The sequence below is a fragment of the Pelobates fuscus genome, chromosome 3 (genome assembly GCF_036172605.1).
Source record: "Pelobates fuscus isolate aPelFus1 chromosome 3, aPelFus1.pri, whole genome shotgun sequence".
Lineage (NCBI taxonomy): Eukaryota > Metazoa > Chordata > Amphibia > Anura > Pelobatidae > Pelobates > Pelobates fuscus.
Window position 1 is genome coordinate 368632649 of NC_086319.1, and position 26422 is coordinate 368659070.

Here is a 26422-nt window from a genome sequence, read left to right on the forward strand (position 1 = left end):
TGAAACACATAAATCATCAGTCTAGGAGAATATACTGATCCCGTCAAAATAACAATGATCATTGCAAAAATCCTCACCAGCAACAGAGAGTTTTGCTGTGCGGCTCACTATACTACCCAGACTGTCCACCGTGGCCACACACTGGTAGGTGCCTTCATCCGGCTTGTTGTGCTTCGAGTGCACCACGTTCGAGATGAACAGTGACCCGTCAGGAAGCAGGCGTCTCCGGTCATCAGAGACGAGATTAAGAAATGTCCCATCCTTCTTCCACTCAACTTTCGGCGTTGGTTCTGCGTGAACAGAGCAGTTCAGGATTGCAGGAGCACCACGCAACGTCACAGTGTCTGTTGGTTCAGTCAAGAAATAGAATGGGGTGAACGTCCGGAAACCTAAAATAGAGAGAGGAAATTATTAGACCAATTATATCCTATACACACTTTTTTTCATGATAAAAGCTACCAACAACAAGCGTAACATGTAAATGGCCAGATAGAAGTACAATCACTTTGCTGCAAGTCACTAACATATACTACATTCCAAAGCAAGTCTTATAATAAAAGGTAACAGAGAATTGGGAACATTTTGTATACACACAGGCCTAACATACAGATTTCCACTTGTATGAAAGCATTTTCCTTATAAATGATTCAGTGACCAATATTTAACAAAATTTAGTGCACACACCACTCTTCAGTGGAAAAAAAAGTGCAATACATTTTTTATATATTCATACACACATGCTCTAGAAAGTGTATGTGTATAGATACTTCTCTCAATCTATATTAATGTTTAAAATATACATATGTATGTGTATATAATCTCAGTCTCCACTTGCCATTACTACTGTGCCTGTGAAGGGTTACTTGAAAATTGGGAGATATCAGATTTTTACACGTACATAAATTCTGAATGTTCAAAATGTATATGTATTTATTTATTTATTTATTTATTTTAAATACCACCCAATGACTACATGAGCTAGATTAATATGCTGCTGGTACCAAGCACCACCTCTGCACTAGCAAAGTCAATGAACATGGAATGTGCAAGACAAGAGAGGCTGATGTTGCTCTTGGCATTCTGAACATCTGTTCATCAGCGGAAGAGAAAACAGATAACACTTAGCCAACAGTGCAAACAGCGGCAGAGAGAAAGGATGGCAAGAAGGCACAATGCCAACCTCACCTCGTTGTGAAGATGAGCTAAGTCAGCAGTTCTCCCATAGCAAGTCGCCATGAGGCCAGACAGACTGTCCTATGTCCCTCCCCCCCTCCCCCCCCCCCCCCCCCCAGCACTTCCTTTAAACAGCCAGACAGTGATTTTATGAATCTTGGAGAAGAGCTGTCATACTGCTACATGTCAGATAATCAATTCTTATTAAAGAGGCAAAGTTTGCTGAATGGTTCCCCGTCGCACAAGCAGCTCTATCAACCAAAAGGAAGACATGAGGCTTAAGTGATTTAATTCAGCAGTATCAGATTTGACAGCATTTGTAAATGTCTAAACTAGGTGCACAGACAAAGCAATGACTAACAGAACCACTATAGTACCAGAAAAAGGAAATGAAACGTGTAAAAGGACAAAAAGTCACCCAGACGACTTCATCTCAACATCTCAATGTAGTGGTCCTGTCATTTTAACCCTCCAATGTTTACGTTGCAGGTTTAAACCCACTTCTAGTGGCTCTCTTCCGTACAGCCACAAGAGACGATTATCTATGATGGCAGAGTAGAACTCATCAACATGAGGTTGCCGCTTTTATTAAATCACTGAATTCAATGCTTTGCTATGAGAAGCATTTGGATGCATGTGTTTGAGCCTGGTGCACATGAGTATCCATCTCTAATGCTTCTCTATGAAGAGCATTGGATTGGCCAACGACTCCGTAGGCAGAGCAACCAAGACCTCTGAGGGAGTCTAGGTGCAGGAGTAAAGGTATAAGAAATTAACATTTTAAATTAAATATCCTGCTAAAACCAAATGTTCCACTTTAATATGTGAATTATACGTTTAAACCAACTCTAAGGGAACGAAAGGTAAAAGTGAAAATGCTTAGCTTGATAAAGCCATGACTGTCTGTCTGTACCTATATTATTCTGAGTCAATTACTTTGTTACCATCAGAGATGTAAAGCCCATTCAACACTTCCTTAGGCCTAAATGAAAATAAAGCCAAACTGCTATTGGAGGTTGAAGAGGAACTGCCATTACTCTGGTTTCTCAGGGTTATGATTACATATCCCTTCGTCGCACAGATAACGGTGTGTGATGTGTGAAAAATAAATGTAGAAATCACACTTTGTAACCCAGCAAATGGGCGCCCCCATCTTATCTCACGGTCGCTAATGGTTATACGCTCAGTGCTCTGCACCTGACAGACGGCATGGAGAAAGCCTGGCCTGGCTGTGCGTGGACTGAACTGGGTTATTGTGTAACATGCTAAATCTTAAAATAATAATAAAATTTAACAACAAAAAAAACGAACAAAAGAAAGAAAAATCGGCCAAATATTATTATTATTATTACCAGCTTTTATAAAGCACCAACATATTCCGCAGCACTGTACAATTGGGGAATAAGACAGTGTGACTCACAAAGACAAAAATAAGTTACTTAATGCTTGGTGTCCATGAGCTTATGATCCAATTATTCAAATGTGTAATTTCCAGCAGAGACAGTTCCCCTTTAAGCTTCACACCAATGGCGTGGTTCATTTCACAGCAATGCGAGGTCCATTTAAAGGAACAGGTCACTCACTTTCAGACAGCTGGAAGTTGTCACAGCGCTGATTTACCCAGGCACAGATTGCCTTGCCTCTCGTGACAATAGGCACCTGCATAAAATCAACCCGGAATCGACTTCAGCTGCCCATGTAAGAACAAAATACTCCTAGAAATGAACTTGGCACCTACAGCCATTATGAGAGTCGTAACATTACTTTTTACATTAGAATACCCTAGTTTCATTTTCTCCGAGGCCCAAGGAAATGTGCTCATAAATCCTTTATATTTCAAAGAAAAAAAAATGTAATACAGTGGCCAGTGATATTATGAAACTGGGCAATCACCTGAAAGTTTTCCGGCTAGTATTGTTTTTTTTTTTTTGGTCCTCATATTAATCAGTCAGTAATGTTGTGTAGGCTTGTGCAAAAGTTATTTTCCGCTGCTACAAACGAATACAATTCCTTTTAATCTACACCCAAACAAGTCAATTAGTCTGGGATTTACCTGCGGAGTCTTATTCAACAGCTCCACTGATAAATCTTGAATGGAACGATAGATTAAAAGGAATTTGATACGTTTGTGCCAGCTAAAAAAATAAATAAAAAAAATAACAGATCGATAAAAGTATTAATAAAATATTTATTATTGATTTTATTTCTTATTCAAATGAGTAAGCCATGACACTGCTATTAATTCCTTATTCTCTCTTCCGGTTACTTGGTCCAGTCACTTACACGGTCACTGTAGCAATGTTAATAATACTCCACAAGGGGTTACGCCAAGTAGAACCAAAAAACTTGCCAAACCTAGATACAGTGAATAAAGCGTATAACTAATGTTAAATGGGGAAGAGAAAGTACCACAACCTCTTTTGGTAGTGGTTTTAGTGCTTATAGACTGTGGGCACTATATCCCATTTCTAACAGCCATTTTCCTGTCCTTTACAGCTTATTACATAAATTCCAGAGCCATCAGACTGTAACTTCAAGAGACAAATTAGTGAGAAACATGTAAAATGTACCAATCCGATGTACAGACCAGGGCTCGACAAATCCAGGCACCATGGCGACTACAAATTTTGCCCTGGCATCTGGGATTTGTCAGCTTTTTAAACAAAGTGGCTGGCTGGGCAAAAAACAATGAAGCTGGGCCGCTGCCTGCCCGCGGGAGCATGGAGACGGCCAGCTCAGGAAACTTTATAGCCAGACGCCCTGGGCTGTATGGAGGCGGTCGGCTCAGGGAGCATGTAGTTGGCCGCCCTGGGGATGGTGCAGGCGGCCGCCCTGGTTTTCTTAGAGGCGGCAGGCTGGAGCAGTCTTCCTGCAGCTCCTCTCTGCTCCCTCGCTCTGTTTAATCATTCTGGCCCCAGCATCACTGCAGACAGTGCGAGGGAGCAGAGAGGAATAGCAGCAGTATGTATATGTGTGTATATGTCCGTGCGTGTGTATGTGTATATGTCCGTGCGTGTGTATGTGTATATGTCCGTGCGTGTGTATGTGTATATGTCCGTGCGTGTGTATGTGTATATGTCAGTGCGTGTATATACGTATATGTCAGTGCGTGTATATACGTATATGTCAGTGCGTGTATATACGTATATGTCAGTGCGTGTATATACATGTCAGTGCGTGTATATACATGTCAGTGCGTGTATATACATGTCAGTGCGTGTATATACATGTCAGTGCGTGTATATACGTGCGTGTATATACGTGCGTGTGTGTGTGCGTGTGCGTGTGCGTGTGTTTAGGTACCTTTTTATTGCAGGGTTGAGACTGTTTCTACCAGACAGACACTAGAGGCGCTTTCCGCAGTTTGATTGCAGTAAACTATGCTGAATGCCCTCATGCTTTGCATGAGGATGTCCTGAATCTAATAAATCCCTATAGGACACCATTAATTTAATGCTTTTCCTATGGGGAAGGCATTCTACGCCCACTTCACTTGCCGTGCATGCGCATCAGGTTTGCCCTCGAAATGACATCAGTGGAAATAGAGCCCTGAAAACACTAAGGTACTAAGGTTTTTTTTTTTTTAACCCTTTGGTAGCCAGTGGGGCACAGTGGGAATCTACCGGAATGCAGCTTTGGATTCCGAACACTATCCTATAATGCTCCTTTAACCCTGCAATGTAAACATTAAATGAGATTAAGTGGCCTGGGTGCCTATAGTGTCATTTGTTTAAGGCTTTTTGTTATGGAGGGGGTGGTAGGGGATTGTTCAGTAATCTTAACTTATGAAGAGACATATCCAATACAAAATATTAGAATATTCAAAAATGTACCTTATAATATTTTATTATTTTGGCTTGATTATTTTTTTTATTAATTTTAAAGCTCTATCTTTATAATGCATTAAGAAGAGAGTGGGTCAATACCAGCCTGGAATTCAACTATAAAAAAATAAATAAAAAAAACCACAAACATTGACACAACAGTTTGCAAAGGTAACACAATGATGTGTACCACATACAGGAACAAGTCTCCTTACATGCACACCAGTACCTATAAATTTGCTCGGCACCCTTAGGTGTACACATATCACAAACAGCACCTAATTTACTATCCTTAAAACACAGCCGGCTATTGATCAACTCAAAGAAAAGATTATAATAAATCTATTTCCAGCACAGGCTTGTTGAGAACCTATAGACACAAATTATTACTCTGTGGTTTTAGCTGCCTCTGGTTTCCAATTTAATAGGACACTACGGGTATCAAGGTCATTTTTACAACGATCCCCCCAGACGGGACGTGTAAGACCTGTCTCTGCGCCCATTTCCTGTCCCATTTCCCATTTCAATTTGGTGTAGGTAAATGGAACTAAGCAGAAATCTGAAAACTGCAAAAAAGCTGTTCTCGAGAATCTAAATGAAACGTCAGCGCGTTATAAAAAAAGGACAAGTACATAAATGCATTACCAGGCCAGACACGACTGATTCCATATGATAAATTATGCCTTCCCTCTCCGTAAAACATATCTACACACCCCCCATCCATCAGAGAGCTGTTGCATACCCCCCAGCACAATACCAGCACCCCCTGCTACAGGCTACACACCACAAATCACCCCCCCCCCCCCCCTCCTCAGACATGTGTATAATAGAAGGGGGGAGGGCAGTCAGGAGTCCCATGCCACACGTTGCCATGGATACCCAGAGCTCAGCAAGTTGCATTTCTAAGGAGCTGTAGACAGTGTGTGGGTATGTGCACTGGAGCACAGAGGGGGAGGGGGAAAGAGGCACACGGAATCAGCAAAGAGGGATGACATACTAAGCGATAACTCAGGGCGTAAGGACCTGCACCATGCTTGGTCTTAACATCTGCATACAAAGTAGCAATGCATAATGTAATTCACTCAGAACAGACCTGAGCAGCCTAACCTGATATAACCTACTGTTCACGCACCACCAGGCATAATGCGATAAAACCCGCTGCTTACACATCTGCAAAAAATGCAAAACAGACTGGCAACTAATGCCCTCTGGCCTTACATTTGCATCTCTGGCTGGCAGTAAAGAAGCATGGCTAAACTAGCTGTATAACTGTATATGGACAAAAAATAAATAAAAAAAAGCGTAACAATACAACAATCTGCTTCCCTTCCGTGTCCTGCTGCAGTGTAAATATGCATTGTTTTACAGAAAAGGCTTTATCCCCACTGCTTGGGGCCCAGCGTACCAGTGTATTTTCAGCATGATTAAATGTTAGCATTTCTTAGTAAGCTTGATCTACCTTAACGAAACAGTGGGCGCAATCACGGATGCGATCGATGCGCAATCAATAACTGCTGCTGGGACGACGTGCTGCCAAAATATCGGTGAGAGACAAGCCAGCTGCTGAATGCAAGCTACAGTGATAAATTAACACGAGAGAGAATACGATAGCAAAAACGGTTTGGTTTCTAATAGACGGACTATGAGGACCATCCCTTTTTTAAGGGTACCATTAAAACACTGCAATTGTGATATATCTGGGCGCTAAGAAGCCGTAGCACATTACCTCAATGCACAGAGTCAAGCGTTTTACAGATGTATTTCGTTTCCCATACACAGCCCCTTTGGATGTAGTTCAGTGCACACAGACGAATATAACAGCCTGGGAAGAGAATCACAGCACCCATGCCAGTATAAGCCTCTGTAAATTAATTCACCAGAGCCTGTTATTCCGATTTAGTTTAGAGGATCTAATAGCACATTGTGTTTCTGTCTCTACGGCAGCATGTACCGGTACTTTAATTATTAAAAACAGCTAAGCTTCGCTTAGTGTTAAAGGACTTGAAACATTACTTCCAAGGATCCAATGCCTATTCCGTAGACATTTGCATCCCTGTCCGACTTTAAAACATTGAATAGCTTGACCCAGGGTAACATTCTGACCGGTAACAGCAAAGAATGTGTGAAGGCCCCACGCAGAGACGAGGACTATATCTTTCCAATATCATCTAGGTCTGACATGAGAAGGGTGAATTAACAGACGTGGATCTTCAAAGCAAACACACGCCTAGATAAATCCATAGAGCTGCCACTCAATGTTCATTCATTATGAAATATAAAGGTAAAGATACAACACACAAGTACTTTCAAGCAGGGCTACCAAATGCTACAGATATACATTTTTTTCAGGTTTTCTATAAGCATATATCTACAGCCATGGCTAATTTAAAGAACATGGAGACTGAATTGAAAGTATTCTCATCAACACACCATAAACCTATACAATGCAACACACAAAAGAAGAACATTTTGCCCCCCAACTCCTGCTGTGCGGCACAGAAAAAAAATATACTATGGGAAAGCAAGTGTCTTCTACGGCAAGTTAACAGACAAAAAGACACAATGGGACGTGGAGTCTTCCTCACTGCAGGGTGAAAAGACAAAAGTTTAAATGACTAGCCAAGGGGAATAATAAAAATATATATTTCACAGACCAAGCACATGTGATCGTGTGAATAAAAGGTGGACCTACAGAAGGCAGATCATACAATAATCACGTATAAAGTGTAAAGTACACAAATCCCCTCTTGGATTTAACCACGAACTTCTCCATTTTAATCAAGTTCTTAATTCTGGAATTTGTTCACTACTTTTTCACACACACACACACACACACAAAGTTTTTTACACTTTTTGTGCATTTGACAATTGAGGTATCTGGAACAAGTGCTTTCTAATTTAGGTTCGTATTAAACTGACATGTGTTGTTCATTTCCATATGAAAGAATGGTTATTTGAGTAAGCTGATTGAATTGAATTCCCAAGAGCAATTCTTATATTCTGATCTAAGAATCAAAAAGAATTCACTGTTTAACCGTTAGACGGGATATGAGATCAAAACTTATCCCTACCGTAAAGCATTAGCATCTTAAATTTAAAAAAAAAAAAAAAAAAAAAAGTGAAAGGAAAAAAAAAACAAAACAAAAAACCAGATGTTAATTAATAGTTTGACAGAATTTTCATAACAATTATGTAAATTAAGCTAAAGAACATTTTAAGGGCATTCCAACATTGTTAAATTATACAGCATAAAATTCACCAAAGTGAAAGGATATATAATAAACTGATAAAAAATAGGATTTAGAAGCCCTGTCCGTAGGCGTGCTGGCTAAAGCAATACAGATTATGGGTTCAACACAATGGAAGCTATTGCACAACTGCTAACATATAGTTGACTTACTAACTCCAATCCCCACCAGCAATGTAAGGGTTAAACCAAGAAGTATTAAAGGACCACTCTAGGCACCCAGACCACTTCAGCTTAATGAGGTGGTCTGGGTGCCAGGTCCCTCTAGGATTAACCCTTTTTTTTTTTATAAACATAGCAGTTTCAGAGAAACTGCTATGTTTATACTGAGGGTTAATCCAGCCTCCAAAATCTCTAGTGGCTGTCTCATTGACAGCCGCTAGAGGCGCTTGCGTGCTTCTCACTGTGAAAATCATTGTAAATGCTTTCCTATGCGACCGGCTGAATGCGAGCGCGGCTCCTGCCGCGCATGCGCATTCAGCCGATGACGTCGCAAGGAAGAAGGAGAGGAGGAGGAAAGCTCCCCGCCCGGTGCTGGAGAAAGAGGTAAGTTTAACCCCTTCCTCCCCCCAGAGCCCAGCGGGAGTGGGTCCCTGAGGGTGGGGGCACCCTCAGGGCACTCTAGTGCCAGGAAAAAGAGTATGTTTTCCTGGCACTAGAGTGGTCCTTTAATGATTGTGTTTAAGCAGCCACATTCAGTCTCTATTAAAAGCTAAAGATAACCCACAGTCCATTGTTTCATCCATTTAAGGGACATTTCACTGCCCTAATACAAAATAAATCAAAATAATTTCAGTGGAGTTATATCTAGAAACCTCTTGCAAAACCTGCCGTTCACTTGTATAATGCATTTGCAAGGCCTCCCCTTCTAGCCTCGCCCAAACGTTTGGTGACTGTCCAATCACAGACTTCCCAATGCACCTCAATGAGAAGTCTTGCAAGGCAGGTGCTCTGGGCAAATTGCTGCCCCCTGAGTTTATCTTCACTGTGCTAAACCAACCAGGAAGTAACAGGGCCTGTCCTCTACTCGAGAGCTAGTAGGGTGTAACCAGGGTAATTTATAAAACAGTCAATTTCTATTGAAATCTGCACTTTTTGCAAAATGAAATAGGACATTCACAAATAAAACATTTCGGCAAGCTTAAGTGCTTTAGGGGTCTGGAGTGTCCCTTCAAGTCACAGTACTGGGGCTAAGATTAATTACACAGAGAGAAACCTCAAAAACTATGCTGATTATCCCTAACCTATCTCTCACGAGTTTTATATAACATGAATGATTATTCTTCTCTTCTGCCAGTGTTCACATACTAATAGTTTGTATTCAGTTTTAAACAAAGTGTTAAAACTCATCAACCGGACTGACGCAGGATAGTTTACAAATTATTGTAACATGAGCGGGAAAGGAAGCAGGATTTGTTTTCCTTTCCCAATTAACTTGTGTGTGTTAATGAAGAGTCGTATTTGTGTAGTGGGTCAGTGTGGGTGAATGAAAAAATGCAACAGTGTGGGTGAATGAAGAAATGCAACAGTGTGGGTGAATGAAGAAATGCAATAGTGTGGGTGAATGAAGAAATGCAATAGTGTGGGTGAGTGTGTAGGGGTCGGCATGGGTGAAAGCAAGGAAGCATTGCTTGGAGGGACAGTGTGTGAATGTGGGATAATGGAGGGTCAGTAAGTGAATGGCAGGGTGATTTTTGTATAGATGGTTAGTTAGTATGTGCGAATGCCAAGGTTTAGTTGTGTGTAAATGCAGGAATGCATTTGTGGAGAGTCAGCATGCATGAACGCATGGATGTATTTTCACACCCTTTCTGTAAATGTCATTTTGCCTCTTCCTATGTCAACTAAACTATTTTCATAACCATATTGCCTGAACCCCACCCAATTGCCCATTTGTGACCAACTGTGAAAGTCATCAAAATTATTTGTACTCAGACTTGGAGTTTACTTCATAGATAAGGATCCCTTGAGAAGTCGTATGATGTCCCCCTTATAAATCCTTTTTTCTTAATTAGGTGGATTAGAAGGAATAAGAACGGTTGGGCACATTGGCATGAACTGGAAATACGCACGGTGCCAGGGTGATTTGTTGATTAGTGCTAGTTCATTGTGGAAGTGATGTTTACCACTGTCAGTGGTTCTGATTCTAGACACTCGCGGAATCAGAAAATGAATTTATTCGATGTGCCTGCGGTGATTAAATTGCTGCCCACACACTATGCACCAACCTGCTTCTAATCAAAAGGGCTGAATTCCACTCAGCAGTGGCAAGTTTTTCGAGTGCTGATAGAGATATTTCATAAAATCTATTAAATTCTGGTGTGATTAAGGCTAGAAACTGAAACCACAGGGGGGTTGGGGCAGACTTGAGGGATCGTAAGGCTATATTCAGTTACATTTCTTAAAAGATGCCGAATGCCTGCCTCTTATTAATCAGTGCCGGAAACCTTTCTTTTTACCCCCCTCCCTCCCTTTTCTTAAGTAAATAAATCACAACAAGGGAGGAGACTGTCCATAATATTTAGAATTGAGTGTCCATTGGTAAGCTAATCTTGTTTCCACTTCTTACCTTATTTTCTTCAAATGGATGTTTATACAATTGCAGAGAGCATCTGAAAGTATGCAGGATTGTTTATTTGGCTGGTGGGAAAATGGTTTTAATACATTGTTTGTCCTGACATGAAGACCGCATGATTTTAACCTCAAGTCAAATTCTATTAATGGACATGTACTCCCCAAAGAGAAGAGCAACACCGTGGTAATCTCAAGAGATGACAGAAAGGGGGAAAAATGAACATGCTGCTTAAAAAGGAAGAGAAACAAAAAAAATTCTCCGTCTCTTTCCCATGGCAACCAAGCCATTATTGAAATAGGCCATTACTCAAACTGTTGCACGAGGTTCCACCCTGTGACAGAAGAAAAAAATGCATGGGCATTGGACTAATTTGGCAGGACTTCCCATATATTATACTGCATGCGTTACCTTGTTAACCACTTGGCTGCCATAACCCATGCACCCAGCAGTATATAGTGAACGTCATGTCAAATCACATAGAATGCGCTAATGCTGTTAAATGCCATGGTCAATGAGTTTGAGTACCCAGAAAAAAAGCACAATTTAGCCTTTTAGGGATATAATCCTACCAGCGTTTTAGGATTTGGCTAATTAGCACGGAATTACCTTTGGTCCCTCAATGTGATAAGTACTGCATGAATAACTGAACGGTCAAGCCCTTCAGAGCTACATTTAGACAGCCTCACGGGAGTGAAAGGAGCACAAAGTGCTTCAGGGACACTCCAAACATCCAAGGTAACAATCCACTTGAGAGAGCGCCTCAAGAAATTTCTCCGTTTATTTGTGCACACTACATCATACATAGCTGCTGATTAGGGTTGTTCGTGGCTTTCAGAAATGAAACGACCAAAGGCCAAGTCTGCCACAAAGTGTACACAGCTTTTAAAGCCACAAAATGTCTAGCTTTTAAAGGGAATATATATACATACATATACACACACCTTCATCTCATTGAATTGGTCTGGGTACAGCATACCAGTCCCACTTAGTCCTGCAATGTAAATCTTTGCCGTTCTTGAGAAACTGCAATAATTACATTGCAGGTCTAAGACTGCCTCTGCACTTCCTTGTTACTAACGGTCTTTTGGACCCCTAACGGACGCTGAACGTCCTGACGCTTTGCATGAGGACAACCATAACCAATTAAATTCCCATAGGAAAGCATTGAGGCAATGCCACGCATGCACATTGTGCCCCCTCCTCCCCTCTCTCCAGCCCATGAGATCGGAGGAGGTTGAGTGCAAAGGTTTCGGTGGTGTTTATGGTGTGACATTGGGTTTGAATAATTTGTCTATTTTGGAGCCTTGGAGTGCTTAAACCGCTCATTGTTCTCGTTATACTGTGTCTGGTACCTGGTGCTGGGTCACCCTGGCTCAGAGTAATGAAATTAAGTGCAGTTCCTAATTCATCTCTGGAAAAGGTTTCAGTGGGTGACTGAAGGTTTATTTTATTTTAAAAAAAAATGTTTTTAACCGTTTAGCTGCTGGGGGCAAGCGAGTTGGGGGGTTGACCAGAGAGCTCTACGGGGTTAGGAATATAGATTTGTTTTCCTAGCACTATAGAATCCCTTTAATAAAAACAGAAAAGGTTGTACTACATTCTAGGCATGCCCAATGAAAGCAATTGGTAGGACAAGACTGACAAATCTTTGAGCTACTTCCTAATGTGCAGACATCACAGCTAAAGTAGCAGATACGGGGTTCATCCTGCAACACACAAGGGGGGGGGGGGGTTGGTGTGGAGCATTTTAAATTTAAAAGTCTTTTTACAATGTTAGCACTTTTATACAAAGATTCCTTTAAACATTCTCCACATGGTGCAAACTGTTGTAAATGTAAATTTGCTAGGTCACTAACAGCCCAACCTAATTAAAGTCATTAGTCATCCAGAAAGAATTCTTGTAAAATGTTAGAAAAATGCAGCCTGTGGGTTCTCGACCAAGAGGCTGACACTCAGAGCTACACCGCCAAAAATCATCTGTAATTCTTGCAAATAAAGCAATTCTAGAGCAGTTATTGTGAGTCCAGAATGAAATGAATTAAAAATTGCCGGTGAACATTCTTAGAGGCTTATACTGCTTTCTCGAGAGGGGAAATCTCTATGACCTTTAAGTATCTCAAATCTGATGGAAAACTGCAAAAGGAAACAAGGGGGATGGGCACTGAAATATTGTAAAGCTCACATTTCAACCAATGTCACCCCAGAGAATTACAATTGCTAAAGGAATAGGGGGCACGCCGCAATGTGTGAAAATCTGTAACCAGACTCGTTCATAATCCGATACATGAAGAGATTCTACTTGTTCCTTCAGGCTGGTAATTACACAGCTGAACTCTTGTCTCGATTAAGGCACCAATCATGAACAATTAATAAAACTAACAAACACATGCTTATTAGAAGCAGCGTTATAATTTTCACTTATCGTATGTTTTTATCAGTTTAGCCCCCCTGATGGCAAACACACTCTTCCTCCTGGCAGAGAGTGTGGCTTTCCATCGCAGTTTGATGGGGCCCATGTTTACTGTAGGCAGTGGGGGGTACGCAATCTCACAGAGTGTTCCTGTGCAGCTGAACAGTTACACCCTTTAACAAACGTATCCATCGGAAATTCCCCAAAATAGAATGTATAAATGAACCCACAGAGGTTTCAAAATCACTGCTATGAAAGCACAGTATTTAGAAATCTTTGATCTGCTACATGTGATGGAGTAATCAAAATTCACAATGAAAAACTTTTGCCAACATGAGGACTAAACATCAACATTCATGCATGTTTTGTGGTTTTATTCACACACTTGTTACACAGCAGGCCTATTGGAATAAGACATACAGGCAGATTTATATTCAATATTACATTACATAAGGTTTGTTATGACCTGACATGACCCATTGCGCTTTAAATAACAGGTAGTTCGATAATAGGGATCCTATCTCAAGCAGACCACTCCGCAGGTCACAAATCCATCTGTCCACAACCTTCTATGTTTTTCATGCTAACAGTCTGTGTGTCTCTCATTCTGGCGCTATCTGCTCCACAAACCATCTGTAACGGAACTAAAAGGAAGATACAATTCTAAGGCTTCAGATACATTCAGACACATGGTGGTGTCCAACTGTGCCTCAAAAGTCATTTTGGGGAATGTGCTCTGTAGTACAGATGCCATTCACAGTTTTCTTTAGATTGTAAGCTCACGGGCTATCTAGCTATGCACTTTGTATTAAAGAGCTTAAATGGCTACATATCAATTACAGGCAGGGCCCTCTCTACCTTTTGCATTTGTCTGTGTATATTGTATGTTCTCCACTAATTGTACAGCGCTGCGGAATCTGTTGTCGCTTTATAAATACCAGTAATAATAATAATAATCTTCAAAATACACAGCATTATACACCAATACACTTTGTACTGTTATAACAAACAGCGGCTTTAGTGACTTTCAATGATATTTAAATTTCGCAGGTAGCATTTATTTTGAGGGCTAAATGATCCGATCACGGATATTCGGTGTAGCTACAAGGAGCCATTTGTGTTTATATGAGCAATGTGCCAGTGGGCACAGAGGGCTGACAGACACCAGCCAGGTCGGAGTTAGACACTACATTTATTTACTATAGAAAAGCACAAAGTCCTGCCATGTGCTCAAGCAGCAGACACAGCATACATAGTATATAGTTAAATACGTTGTTATTATTATAGTGGAGTGTGCAGTACTACGATAAACATGTATCAACGTTTAATTATTTTACTTCTAATCAACCAGACAATATCTAGTTTGTCACACCTGTAACCCTTGATGCAATATACACATTCGCTCATAATCTTTACTTAATAACTATGTGTGTTGTATCTATATGACAAAAATATTGTAATTTCCTGATTACATGGAAGCAGCCATTTTGGAAAGTCAGATACCCCTTGTGCTGTGGGGAATAATTACATGAAAGGGCAGGGTATATCAATGTTTGTCCTGTGATTAAGACTTTAACCGTGGGAGACGCTGTCAGACAGGACAGTCCCTTGGAGACATATATGTCCTAGAGGCTCACAAAACGTACGAAGCGTTTCTGAACTCCTCGCAGTGATGCCTTTTAATTAGTAAATGGCACTCTTTAGATACCCGGATCCTCAGGAGGGAACACACAACAAAGTACAAACAGAGACACCATGTCACGCCTGTGCATTTTAAGTACGGGGTGGGGAGGGGTAGGAGGGAACAGGCGGCAGCTGACCGTATTTTTTTTCATGCATTATCTAGGTAATGCATTAAAAATACATGCAAAAGCAAGAAATTCATAAAATATTCTCATTTAATGTTCCCGTATGTGCTGCAAATACATGACGCTCACTTAACTTGCAATGGCACTGCCAAGTTTGTTCCACTGTAATACATCTAAACTATACTGGTCAGGTAAGAAGCAGGGAGGGGGGACACCCCCCATTTTACACACATTACATACCTACACAAACACACACTGCATCCAAACACTACACACACACACTGCATCCACTATATATATATATATATACACACACACACACACACCACAAACACACACACATTCTTGAAAACATTCTAACTGGCATGTATATTTTGTGCATTTACCTTAATAAAAAAAAAAATCATGTTTCATTAACAGTAGATTTGTGAAGAAATAGTCTATTTTTTCAAAATGGTAAATGTACAGCATATCGGTATCGGTAAGTTTTTGGCTATCGGTCTGAAAGTTCACAGATTATCGGTATCGGCTCTATAAAAAAAAAAAAAAAAATATCTGTCGATCCCTAAAATATACAGTGCATGCGCATTCGATCGAGCATACATTGCAATCTGAGGCTGGACATAAAAGATTTAATTCTTGAACATATTTTAGCCTGAATCCGCTCACGTCTCGCAGCCACTAAACGTGTGGGGTTCACAAAATGCACACATTACTCAGAAATGGGACCATTTTCAAAAGCAAGATTGCAGGGGCAGCATCCATGAGATAAGTTGGAGGTGGGATTGTCCCTTTAATTTATTTCTAAAAAACAAAAAAGCCCATTCAGCATATACGAAGGTAACCCCAACATGTTTGCGGCTGGAGTGCACTATTAATAGGGCTAACAGATTTATAGATATATGATGTTTCATATTTTAGATTTGCCTAACTGCGTAGGTCATGTAAGAATTCAATAAAAGGTATTTACAAAACAATATAACAAAAGAGGGTTTGACATGACTTTTCATTGCGTCCTTTTAAAAAAAAAAAAAATGTATATATGTATATGATTTATTTTTTAATACAAACATTAAACACTAAACCAAAACATTTAAAAATTCCTTTCCTGTATGCAGAGTTGCAACCGTAAAAATCCAGGGTTAGAACAAGAGATTTATTCCACTGTTATTTTACCCAGATCCTCAAATTACCTCTCTCCGCCTCAAGTTTCCAAGATTCTTTATGGTATGACCCTTGGGGTCATGCTTCTAAGACAGCCAACACAAATAATCCCAGAATTCTCCTTTCCCATTAGTGACCCAAAGCTCATCCCCACCATTTATTTATAGAATGTTTTCCCGACATCACTAAACACACTAATACTGTATCAGTACAGTCAAAAATCCCCCTTTTCTTATTCCAAAATATAAATCCAAAGAATACTGCACAGCATTACGTCCCTGATTTATTTGTTACAAGTGTCACTCAGCAAACGAAGATGCGAAGTGCCTTCATGCGTTGCTAGTTTACTTTTTAATTGGCAGTCTAGTCATTAAATGATTTTGACAATGCCAAAGTGCTTCTACCTAATAGAGACATAATAATGAAAATGAGCGCTAATTAGCTTTAAACTTCATTCGCACTTCGTCTGTCTCTTTTTATGAATGTGAAACAAACATATTTATAAAATTTACTAAAATATGACAAACATTTTAAGTGTTTATGCGGTTTGTTTGATCAGTAAACAGCTGACATGTATATTATACGTGTGTATATATAAATACATGCGAGTTATTATATAATTGCAGAAAACACACAAACTACCCCCCTTGCCGATCCATCAGCAAAAAAAAGAAAAGAAAGTAGTAGGTGATATACAAGAAACCATGAAAGATTGAGCCTTTAGGGATGGAAGAAAGGGAATTTGTATTTATATGCAATAGCTACTGGACTTACAGTCTGCTTTAGAAGCAAGGTGGTTGCCTTGAGCTACATAAAATCGCAGACTGTAATGTTGCATTTGTCATTTTGTGTTTTGAACATATTTCTTTTAATCAAAGAAGCCTTACCATTTTGGCTGATAGCGTGTTTGGTGTGTGTGTGTGGGGGGGAGTTGTTTGTTTTCAGGACCAGACATATACCCTTCAGCTACAGGAAGGGGCATAGACATTTATTCTTAGAGAGGAACTAAGGGGGGAGGAAAGAACAGAACACAGAAGGTGAAGGCTGAAAGGAAAAAAAAAGAAGTGCCAAGAGGAGGAGGGGTGAGCGTAAAGCGTAGATGCAAATGATCAATAATTCATGGCAGTGATGTGCTCCATGTCCGAGGCCATGCTTGTGGAAGTGATATTTATGAAGTCCCCACGGAGTTTTCTTGAGAAGTTAAAAGATGGCACAGCACAAGGAGAACAGGCTGTGTGAGCATGTTTGAGACGTAACATACTGATCTCTGTCGCACAACTCATAGAGGAGGAGATGAACCAGAGGCAGATCTCCTTGATACAAACAGACACGAGGACATCAAAATAAATAGCCAGCTCACTGCTACCAACTGGATACAAAACGTATTTTACTTTTTTTTTTTTTTTTTTTTTAAAGAATGAGAACATACAGGTAAACAGAATGCGACCTGCCTTCAAAATGCACTGTAGATCAAGTCAGGCCAAAAAGCACATATCCACCTACTATCCGGTGATGCTGCCACTTGAAATGGGAATGGTCAATTCTCTGCAAATTACGCCACTGAATAAACCATTGAAAATAATCTATAAATTGTGTTTCTCCAACTCCGAGTACTATGCCAATGATGAAAAAGCTTATAACACGGATTGACGGGGAGCCAGGATGGAGGAGCAGAGTTCAAGAACAAAACCGATTACAGCAGAGCAGATTTTATTTTATTTTACAGACTTCACAAGTAAACCTTTGTTAAACATAGGGGGTAAAAAAACAATATTAAAAAGTTGACACTGCAGTGCCCTAAACACTTCAGTGTGAGATTGTAAGCTTGTTTGAGCAGGGCGGCCTCCTGTCACAGTTAATATTTTGTATGCCAACTACTTGTCATTTATCTCCATTCAATGATTGTAAACCGCTGCTAAAAGTGCTATATGTATAGCAAAATAAAAAAAAAATCATACTAAATAAGATATTCAAAGGGTTAAAGGGACACTATAGTCACCCAGACCACTTCAGCTCAATGAAGTGGTCTGGGTGCAATGTCCCTCAGGTTTTAACCCTGTTTACATAGGGTTAATCCAACCTCTAGTGGCTGTCTTCCTGACAGCCACTAGAGGTGCATCTGCGACGCTGGATGCGAAATTGGCATCCAGCGTGCAGAGCGTCCATAGGAAAGCATTGAGAAATGCTTTCCTATAGACCGTTTGAATGTGCGCAGCACTTGCCGTGCTTGCGCATTCCGCTCCACTCGGGAGCTGACGTCGGCGGAGGAGGAGAGGTCACCAGCGCCGAGGGATCCCAGCGCTGGATTAAGGTAAGTTGCTGAAGGGGTTTTAACCTGAGGGTGAGGGCACTCTTAGGGCACTATAGTGTCAGAACCGACCGGGAAAACCTTCCTGATATACTGCAAGAGCTCTTCAATCTTATATTGGGCCGATCCACAGATACACCAATAACCTTTGACAGGGCCTACAGAGCTCTGCGTCCACGAGGCACTGCAATTGATATACCCAGAGACGTGATCTGTAGACTGCACTACAATGAGTGCAAAAACAAAATTATGGAGGCCTTGCGCCAATCCCAACAACCCCTTCTATACCACGGAGCTCCAATTGCAATATATCCTGATCTTTCATGGATGACCTTACAAGCTCGCAGAGCACTGAAGCCCATCACGGACCAGCTCCGAGCTAGAAACCTGAGATACCGCTGGGGCTTCCCACTTTCGCTGACAGCTACCTATAATGGAGCATCACACATCATCTCCTCAACCCACGATGTTCCGTTATTCCTCAAAGAAATGGGCTTACCAGATATCCAGATACCTGACTGGTACTGCATTATACCACCGCCAAATGCCCCAAGGTTTCCGCTACAAAACTACCGGCAACAAACACCCAAGAAACGGAGGGCGGACAGAGCGACAACACCGCCGGATGATCCAGCACAAGCTTCTACCCACTACTAATTGTCGAAGACGTACAGCTACAACGGCTAGATGTCATCACCCTGCCACGGACTTACACCACACCTTCTTCTCATCCTGATTGTTCCCGGCACCTAATGGGCATGGATACAAGCAACAGAAGTTATAAATGAAAAATTTACGGGGGGAGAATATATATATATATATATATATATATATATATATATATATATATATATATATATATATTTACTGAGGGATGCATTGGAACAATGAAGTCACCACTACATGGCACTGTAGCTGCTGTGATTAGATATTACTTTGCTCGGTCACCGTTGTGTTGGAAATGAAGACAGTATACGGTCAGCATAAGGGAGGGAGGGGGGGGGGGGGGGGGGTTGAGGAAGTGGCTTCCCTACCCACATTTGAGGAAGTGGGTAGGGAAGCCAAGATGTAGGCAGGTGTTTGGTGGCAGAGTTACATTAGTGCAATACCCATGAACCAAAAGTAATGGTGGCACGTCTGCTCTGGAAGAAGGTATTAAACACGTCCTAAATGAATTTAACATATAACTTACTGTTATGATAAATTGTATATACAAGTTGCATCATATCCTTAAGCTATGTCATGACATAGTATGATTATATGAATCGCGCTCAGCGAGAAGTTTAACCCATCTTTCTCATGATTATAGTGGGCACTGGTTGTTGCATACGTAAGTGTATACAATCAGGAATTGTTGATATTCCCTGAAATTTTCTGTGTAAATAAACACTGAAAAATTTGCCAAAATTGATAGTTTTTCTGGTTGAATTATGTTTTGCCTAAACTTTGAAAATCCCATAAATTCTCAGTTTAACAAAAGAGTCTGAATAGATTACCGGTAAGTGGTGATATTTTTAGAATACATTTAGACACATCTAATGTCTTTATGGCTTTATATAGTGCACAAGTACTGCAAGACGCTATTATTCTCATAGACATGCTGCACAAGTCAGGTGTAGCCTGTCAATCGGCCGAAACCCAAAATAGCGTACGAGAGCCACCACATATAGAAAGGATCAGTGGTATAATTTCAGTCACGGTGCCTAGCAGAAAAAGAATAAGAAAAAATGTCCACTTCTCAAAAAAAAACATTGACCTTTTTAAAAAAAAAAAAAGTACCAAATTTTAAAATAAATATAAATAAAAATCGAGTGTAGAAGTGTAGATCAAGATTTTTCAAATCAGAGGCAAAGAGAAAAGACACCTTCCAGCATAAGAACAACTATTTTTAGCCTTGACGCAAAAGGAGAAACGTGATTCAATGTAACAGCCGGCAGAACGGGCTATTTCTGGAGCGTGCGCAGCCTTGCACATGGCTCCGACCCGTAAGAACTGAAGTAATAACTCACCCCCCACTATTTACCACTGTTCATGTGGTTCTGACCAAACTTCTTATGAGGCATTTCACAGCAGGGGGTATGAGTTTGGGTTTACTTCTGGATCAAACCCCCCTAAGATGTTGTTTTTTTTGTTTTGTTTCTTACTTTAACGCGTTAATACTTTGTAGATTTTGAAGTTATTATTCAGATACTACGGTGCCTATTTAAAGTGGTTTTTCATTTTAATTTGAGAGTTAATGTAATTGTTTATGGTCAACCCAAAGCACCACAATAATCTATGCTCCTTAAATGTGGAGAAGGGTAGCCCCATGTCACTGTTAACCGGTCACTATTAACCTGCCCTGTCATAGAAAGACAGGTGAGGGAAGCTTAACCTTCCTCTTGTGGTGTACTAAACATTTCTATATCGTTTTTTGGGCTGAGCAGACCTATGCTATACAAGTTCCAGCCTTTAATCATCATTGTCACACAATGAAAGCAACATGGTGGCTGGACTGGCTGACACGTGTCTGGGAAGAACTCAATGAAGGATGCTGAAAACCCTTATAATATGCAGGGGGCGGGGGGACTCAATGGTGAAAATGCACATTTTCCATGAGGATTATACATTTTGAAAACATTTTTACGATACTTAAAGTGGCTCTGTCACTTTGCAAATTTTCTTTTAAATTAATAATTTTGTGGATTTTTTTTGTTGTTGTTTTTTTGAGGGGGAAATTCCCCATAATTATTTTACTTATGCATAAGATTAAGGACTATTTTTTTCCTCAATCTGGCTCGTGATCTTCAGCAAAGATTGGAAATAAACAAAGAAAAAGCAAAGTTATGTTTCACTTGCGAACCTCATTTACCCACAGTCAGTCAGTCAAAAGAATTCCACAGAAGGGAAACTGGACACTTCATAGACAGAGGAGAACACAATGGAGGCACCCAGGTATTAAGATCCAGCACAAAGATGAAAAGATAATAAATATAAATAAAGTGTCAAAGATAGGTCTATAACTATTAGATACAAAACAAAGGCAAATCGAGAGAAAAAATAAAAATGAAAACTATGACAGAATAAAAAAAGAAGTGTGTCCCTTTAAACAGTAAAAATATAAAAAGTAAAAGAAAACAGTTGTTAATGAATCATGGGAAGGCAGCAACAAGAAATAATAAAATTTTAGCAGCAAACGAGTTTCTGCTATCCAGCAATTAGTTCATCCTAAATGTAACCATGACAGCAGAAACTGAACCCCTACTACTGGTGTCTCAGGACCCGCTCGGAGCTTGTGAACCTTACCGACTGCAGCACACTTCACTTACCAGACTAACACACAGATTGTGACATCCATATCAACTGAACAGAGAGGGGTCAGCTCCACACGTAGGATTAATTAAATGTAATTTATAACTGTTTCATGAGCAGCTAATTAAGAGAAAGAAAGTAACTCTTCTAAACATGACAATGTTGAAAAAAAGAAAAATAAGCCATCCTTTCAGCTGCCATTTAACAAATTAATTTCTACAACAACCTGAATTGTAATATCTATGTTCTACACAATGTTTCACCCCAAACAGAAGTGGAAGGTTATCTTTAAAAGGGTTTACCGAGGGGGCGCAGCCTGGGACTGAACCCGACCAGACGCCATCTCTGTCGGCTCCCGCCTCTAACAAGCGTTAACCGCAAAACTCGAGACCAAATCGCTACACGACCACGCCACAACCACTAAGCGACTCGGGGCACCAAGGGAAACAGGCTGATGCCCTTCTTCCAGCCCCCAAAGACCGGGAAGGCTAAGCGCAAAATCAAGGCATACTACCAGCCGACCGTCCGCTCCCTGGAAACATTCCTCGGAGGCTACCGGGGATATAACGAAACGAGAGCCGAGGGGGAGAGCACCACAGCATCCGCGGAAACCCCTACGACAATGAAAAACCACACACAGAAAGGCCAGCAGAACTCACCAGCAGAACAACCCGATATTGGGGAAATGCTGCAACGCCAGAGGTGCGCCAAAACACGGACAGAGTAAATGCAGTGGAGGAGAATGTAGCGACAATAAACAACGAAATAACTCCGCTTAAAGAAACGTTGTACACAGTGCAAACAGCTCACCAGGCGCTAGCTGTGCAGGTCTCCACCCAGGTCTCCGCCTGCACCGCAACCACATCAAGCTCCGAGTGGTGCCCGTAGCGATCACACAGGCCGAAATGCCTCATTTCCTCAGGAGGCTCCTGGCCACAATCCTGTCACCCCTAGCCGCCCGGAAAAATCACACTGGAGAGCTCATATCGACTGCCAGCAGGGCCCAACTCACCACCCACAGAAGCACGAGACATCATCCTATGCTGCGCCACGACACAGGATAGAATCATTATAATGACGGTGGTGAAAGGCAAGACACCTCTGGCGTTCAAGAATGCACAACTGCTCTTTTTCCAAGATATGACAAGGGCAACACTGCAATGGCAGAAAACAATGTAAAATCTCACCAGCCGCCTGAGAAAAGCGGGAATACAATACCGCTGGGGGGCACCCAGGGTCATAACGCTCACCCACAATGGCAACACATATATAGCCACGTCTGAAACTGAAATCCCTGCAATTCTAACCTCACTGGGACTCACGGACTTACACAAGAATGGAACCACGAATAACTTGTCTCAGATGGGAGATGCTGCCACGACGAACTCATTCACACCTCGATCCCAGGGAAGTACAAACACAACTCCTTGACAGGGACTGTACAACTCAGCTGGCCACAGCAGACACAGCTCCATTTGATTTGGAAATAGATGGAGGGCGCTGATATGTTCTCTATGTGCGATGCTGCATATGTTTCTTCAATGTTTTTTTACATGCCTTTATTTGTTTATGTCGATACATGCTCTCATGTTTTTAAAGCATGGTCGGGTTCACCAGCCAACACATGGCCTACTCCACGATAATCCCTCCCCCCCCCTCTGCCCCCTGGGTTAGGGGAACCCACTATCACGCAACAGAACCCCAGAATACCACGATAATTTCTACACAGCGCAGCGACCCGTAGCTCTCTAAAGATGCATATAGGCAAAAGCCGCCTCCCTCGCAACACACACCACAACAGACAAGTGCAACCACGTAACACCACAGGATGCACAAAACAGCCAAGGGGTAACACAACAGCGCTAGCAACAACTAGGGCCAACAGAAGGGTAGCGCACGCTGAAATCCGTACCAATACTGTAACGCAGCTTGTTGGAAATTACAAAAAATGTGTGCAAACCCAAGTGACAAGTTAAGTAACCAGTCCTGTACTTTACATCACTTCTGTCATTGTCATTGAAATGTTGACATGCACCTTTAAAATAAAGAATTAAAAAAAAAAAAAAAAAGGTTTACCTACGTTGATACTGCCATGGTGGTTTCGCTATGATGCTCTTTTCGTATACATTTTTAGCTTTTTCTTTTTGTGAAAAGAAACATGTATGCTAAGCACCACAGCTTATGCAGCATTTACCTATTTATAATACCCTCTGTCTATTATTATTTTATTATTTATATAGCGCCATCAGATTCTGTAGCGCTGTTCAATGAGTGGACTAACAGACATGTAATTGTAACCAGACAACTGGACGTACAGGAACAGAGAGGTGGAGGGCACTGCTCAATGAGCTCCCCACTTCCTCTCCTTACCAGCTCAGAGTGCATGCATGCCGCCCACTGAGCCGGTGAGCTTGGTCTAATCAAATACTTCTTTAACCCCTTAAGGACCAAACTTCTGGAATAAAAGGGAATCATGACATGTCACACATGTCATGTGTCCTTAAGGGGTTAAGAGGTGGGAACATATAGAAATGCCAAATAGGTAATTTAATGTAAAAACGGTCAGGAATGATTTGCGATATATGAATATATCTTAGTGTGTACATTTTGTATATGACCTTTTACACACAACATGTGAAACATACTGCAACCCAATGGGGAAAAAAAATCGATTGTACGACAATCCTGGCAAGTCAATTTAGGAAAGGCTTATCTAAATTTAAACTTGATGGATCTGAGCTTTTTTTCACCGACCAGGAAGCCAATATTATTATGTACCTCCACATTTCTGATTAGTTTTTTAACAAAAAGCGAGGAGGGGAGTAAAGACAAATCTATCAATTCAACTTTGAATCAGAGTAGTCTGCCATTAGTTGTCAACACTAGATAGAGGCACATGGGATCCCTGCAGGTTTCCCACTGATAAAGCTAATTAGCTGAGCTCATGTGGGACAGAGGATTAGTCTGTCTTAAAAATCAGCAACAGAGCATAAGTATAAAAAGATTAGACGGTTATGACAGATAATAGGTGGCTTAATACTTGCAATCTATGAAAAGATGTCCTGTTTTGTGCGTATACAGAAGATATAGAAAGTCATGAAAAGTTTTAGGCTGCCAACAAATATTTAATTCCTCACATTACTGTCAGCATAAGTCAAGGCTTTTTATAATGCTACAAAAAGGGAACGACAAGCCCTGTTCCTTTCAGCTATGCACAAGTTAAAGGAGCACTATAGGCACCCAGACCACTTCAGCTTAATGAAGTGGTCTGGGTGCCAGTTCCAGCTAGGATTAACCCTTTTTTCTATAAACATAGCAGTTTCAGAGAAACTGCTATGTTTACATATGGGTTAATCCAGCCTCTGGCGGCAGTCTCATTGACAGCCGCTAGAGGACTTCCGCGCTTCTCACTGTGAAAATCACAGTGAGAAGACGCCAGCATCCATAGGAAAGCATTGAGAATGCTTTCCTATGGACTGGCTGAATGCGCGCGCAGCTCGTGCCGCGCATGTGCATTCAGCCGAGTAGGCGAAGAGGAGGAGGAGAGAAAAAGGAGAGTCCCCCGCCCAGCGCTGGATAAAGAGGTAAGTTTAACCCCTTCCTCTCCATCCAGCCCGGCGGGAGGGGGACCCTGAGGGTGGGGGCACCCTCAGGGCACTATAGAGGTCCTTTAAAACAAATATAAAAATATTAGCAAATCTTCCAAGTTTAACAAAGATGTACACTTAAAAAGGTTTTTTTTTTTTTTTTTATTGGGATGAATGACTGAAATGTAGTTATCTCCTCCAATTTATGATCCTGGCACACATAGCTGTGCTAGGCCTTGCATTCATCAAAAAATGACTTTCCTAAGAGGAGTGAAACTATAGATCAGGTACCAATCTATAAAGCAAATCACGATTTGTCTCATTGATTACTTGAAGAATAAGAAGAAAAGAAAAAACTTGAATAAAAGTGGTATCTGGTTTAACCCCCATCAAGGTTTAATTTTCTGAAATGCTCAATCACAGAAACCCACCTAAAAAGGGATTAAAGAGGCATTTACGGGTGATTACATACAAGTTTGTGCTATAGGTGTAATTCTATTTATTGCCAATGCTGCTTCATCAACGATCCTTTACAAAGAGATAATTTATTTTTCCCTCAACACAATCAAATTAGTGACTTCACAATCCCTTCAACACACAATACGAAGGAAAAAAATAGATTCTAAGAAAAAAAGACTTAATTTAATGCAAATTGGTTCTTGTTTAAAACAGAACATTAAATTACACTAATTAAATCTACTTGGGAAGGTAAAAATTCCTGCATTCTTTTGATGAGTGGTTTTATCAAAGTAGGTGGATTCACTTGAAAGAGGTATCATTAAACGGTTCCACAATCTGCTTTGAGGTGAGATATATATATATATATATAGCTGGGCTTTTAAAAAAAAAGTTCCAGGTTGTTTTTTTTTATGTTTCAAAAGTGTTTGAGTGTAATTGATTTAAATGTGCAGCATTATGAGGTAGAAAGAAGCATCTCTACAGAAAGGGCAATGAGTGATAACTGATCAATTCATATTTTTATTAAAGGGACACTCCAGGCACCCAGACCACTTCTGCTCATTAGAGTGGTCTGGG

At 40.8% G+C, this 26422-nt stretch overlaps 1 protein-coding gene across 9 annotated transcripts in view; it reads right to left on the reverse strand.

Moving 5' to 3' along the window:
• Nucleotides 1–26422, reverse strand: part of NEO1 (neogenin 1) — a 139122-nt gene that overhangs the window by 43399 nt on the left and 69301 nt on the right. For all 9 annotated transcript variants that reach the window (XM_063449368.1, XM_063449362.1, XM_063449361.1 and 6 more), the window contains exon 2: nucleotides 78–389. In XM_063449368.1, coding sequence (XP_063305438.1) covers nucleotides 78–389 — 312 coding nt within the window. The remainder of the gene's footprint in view (nucleotides 1–77; nucleotides 390–26422) is intronic.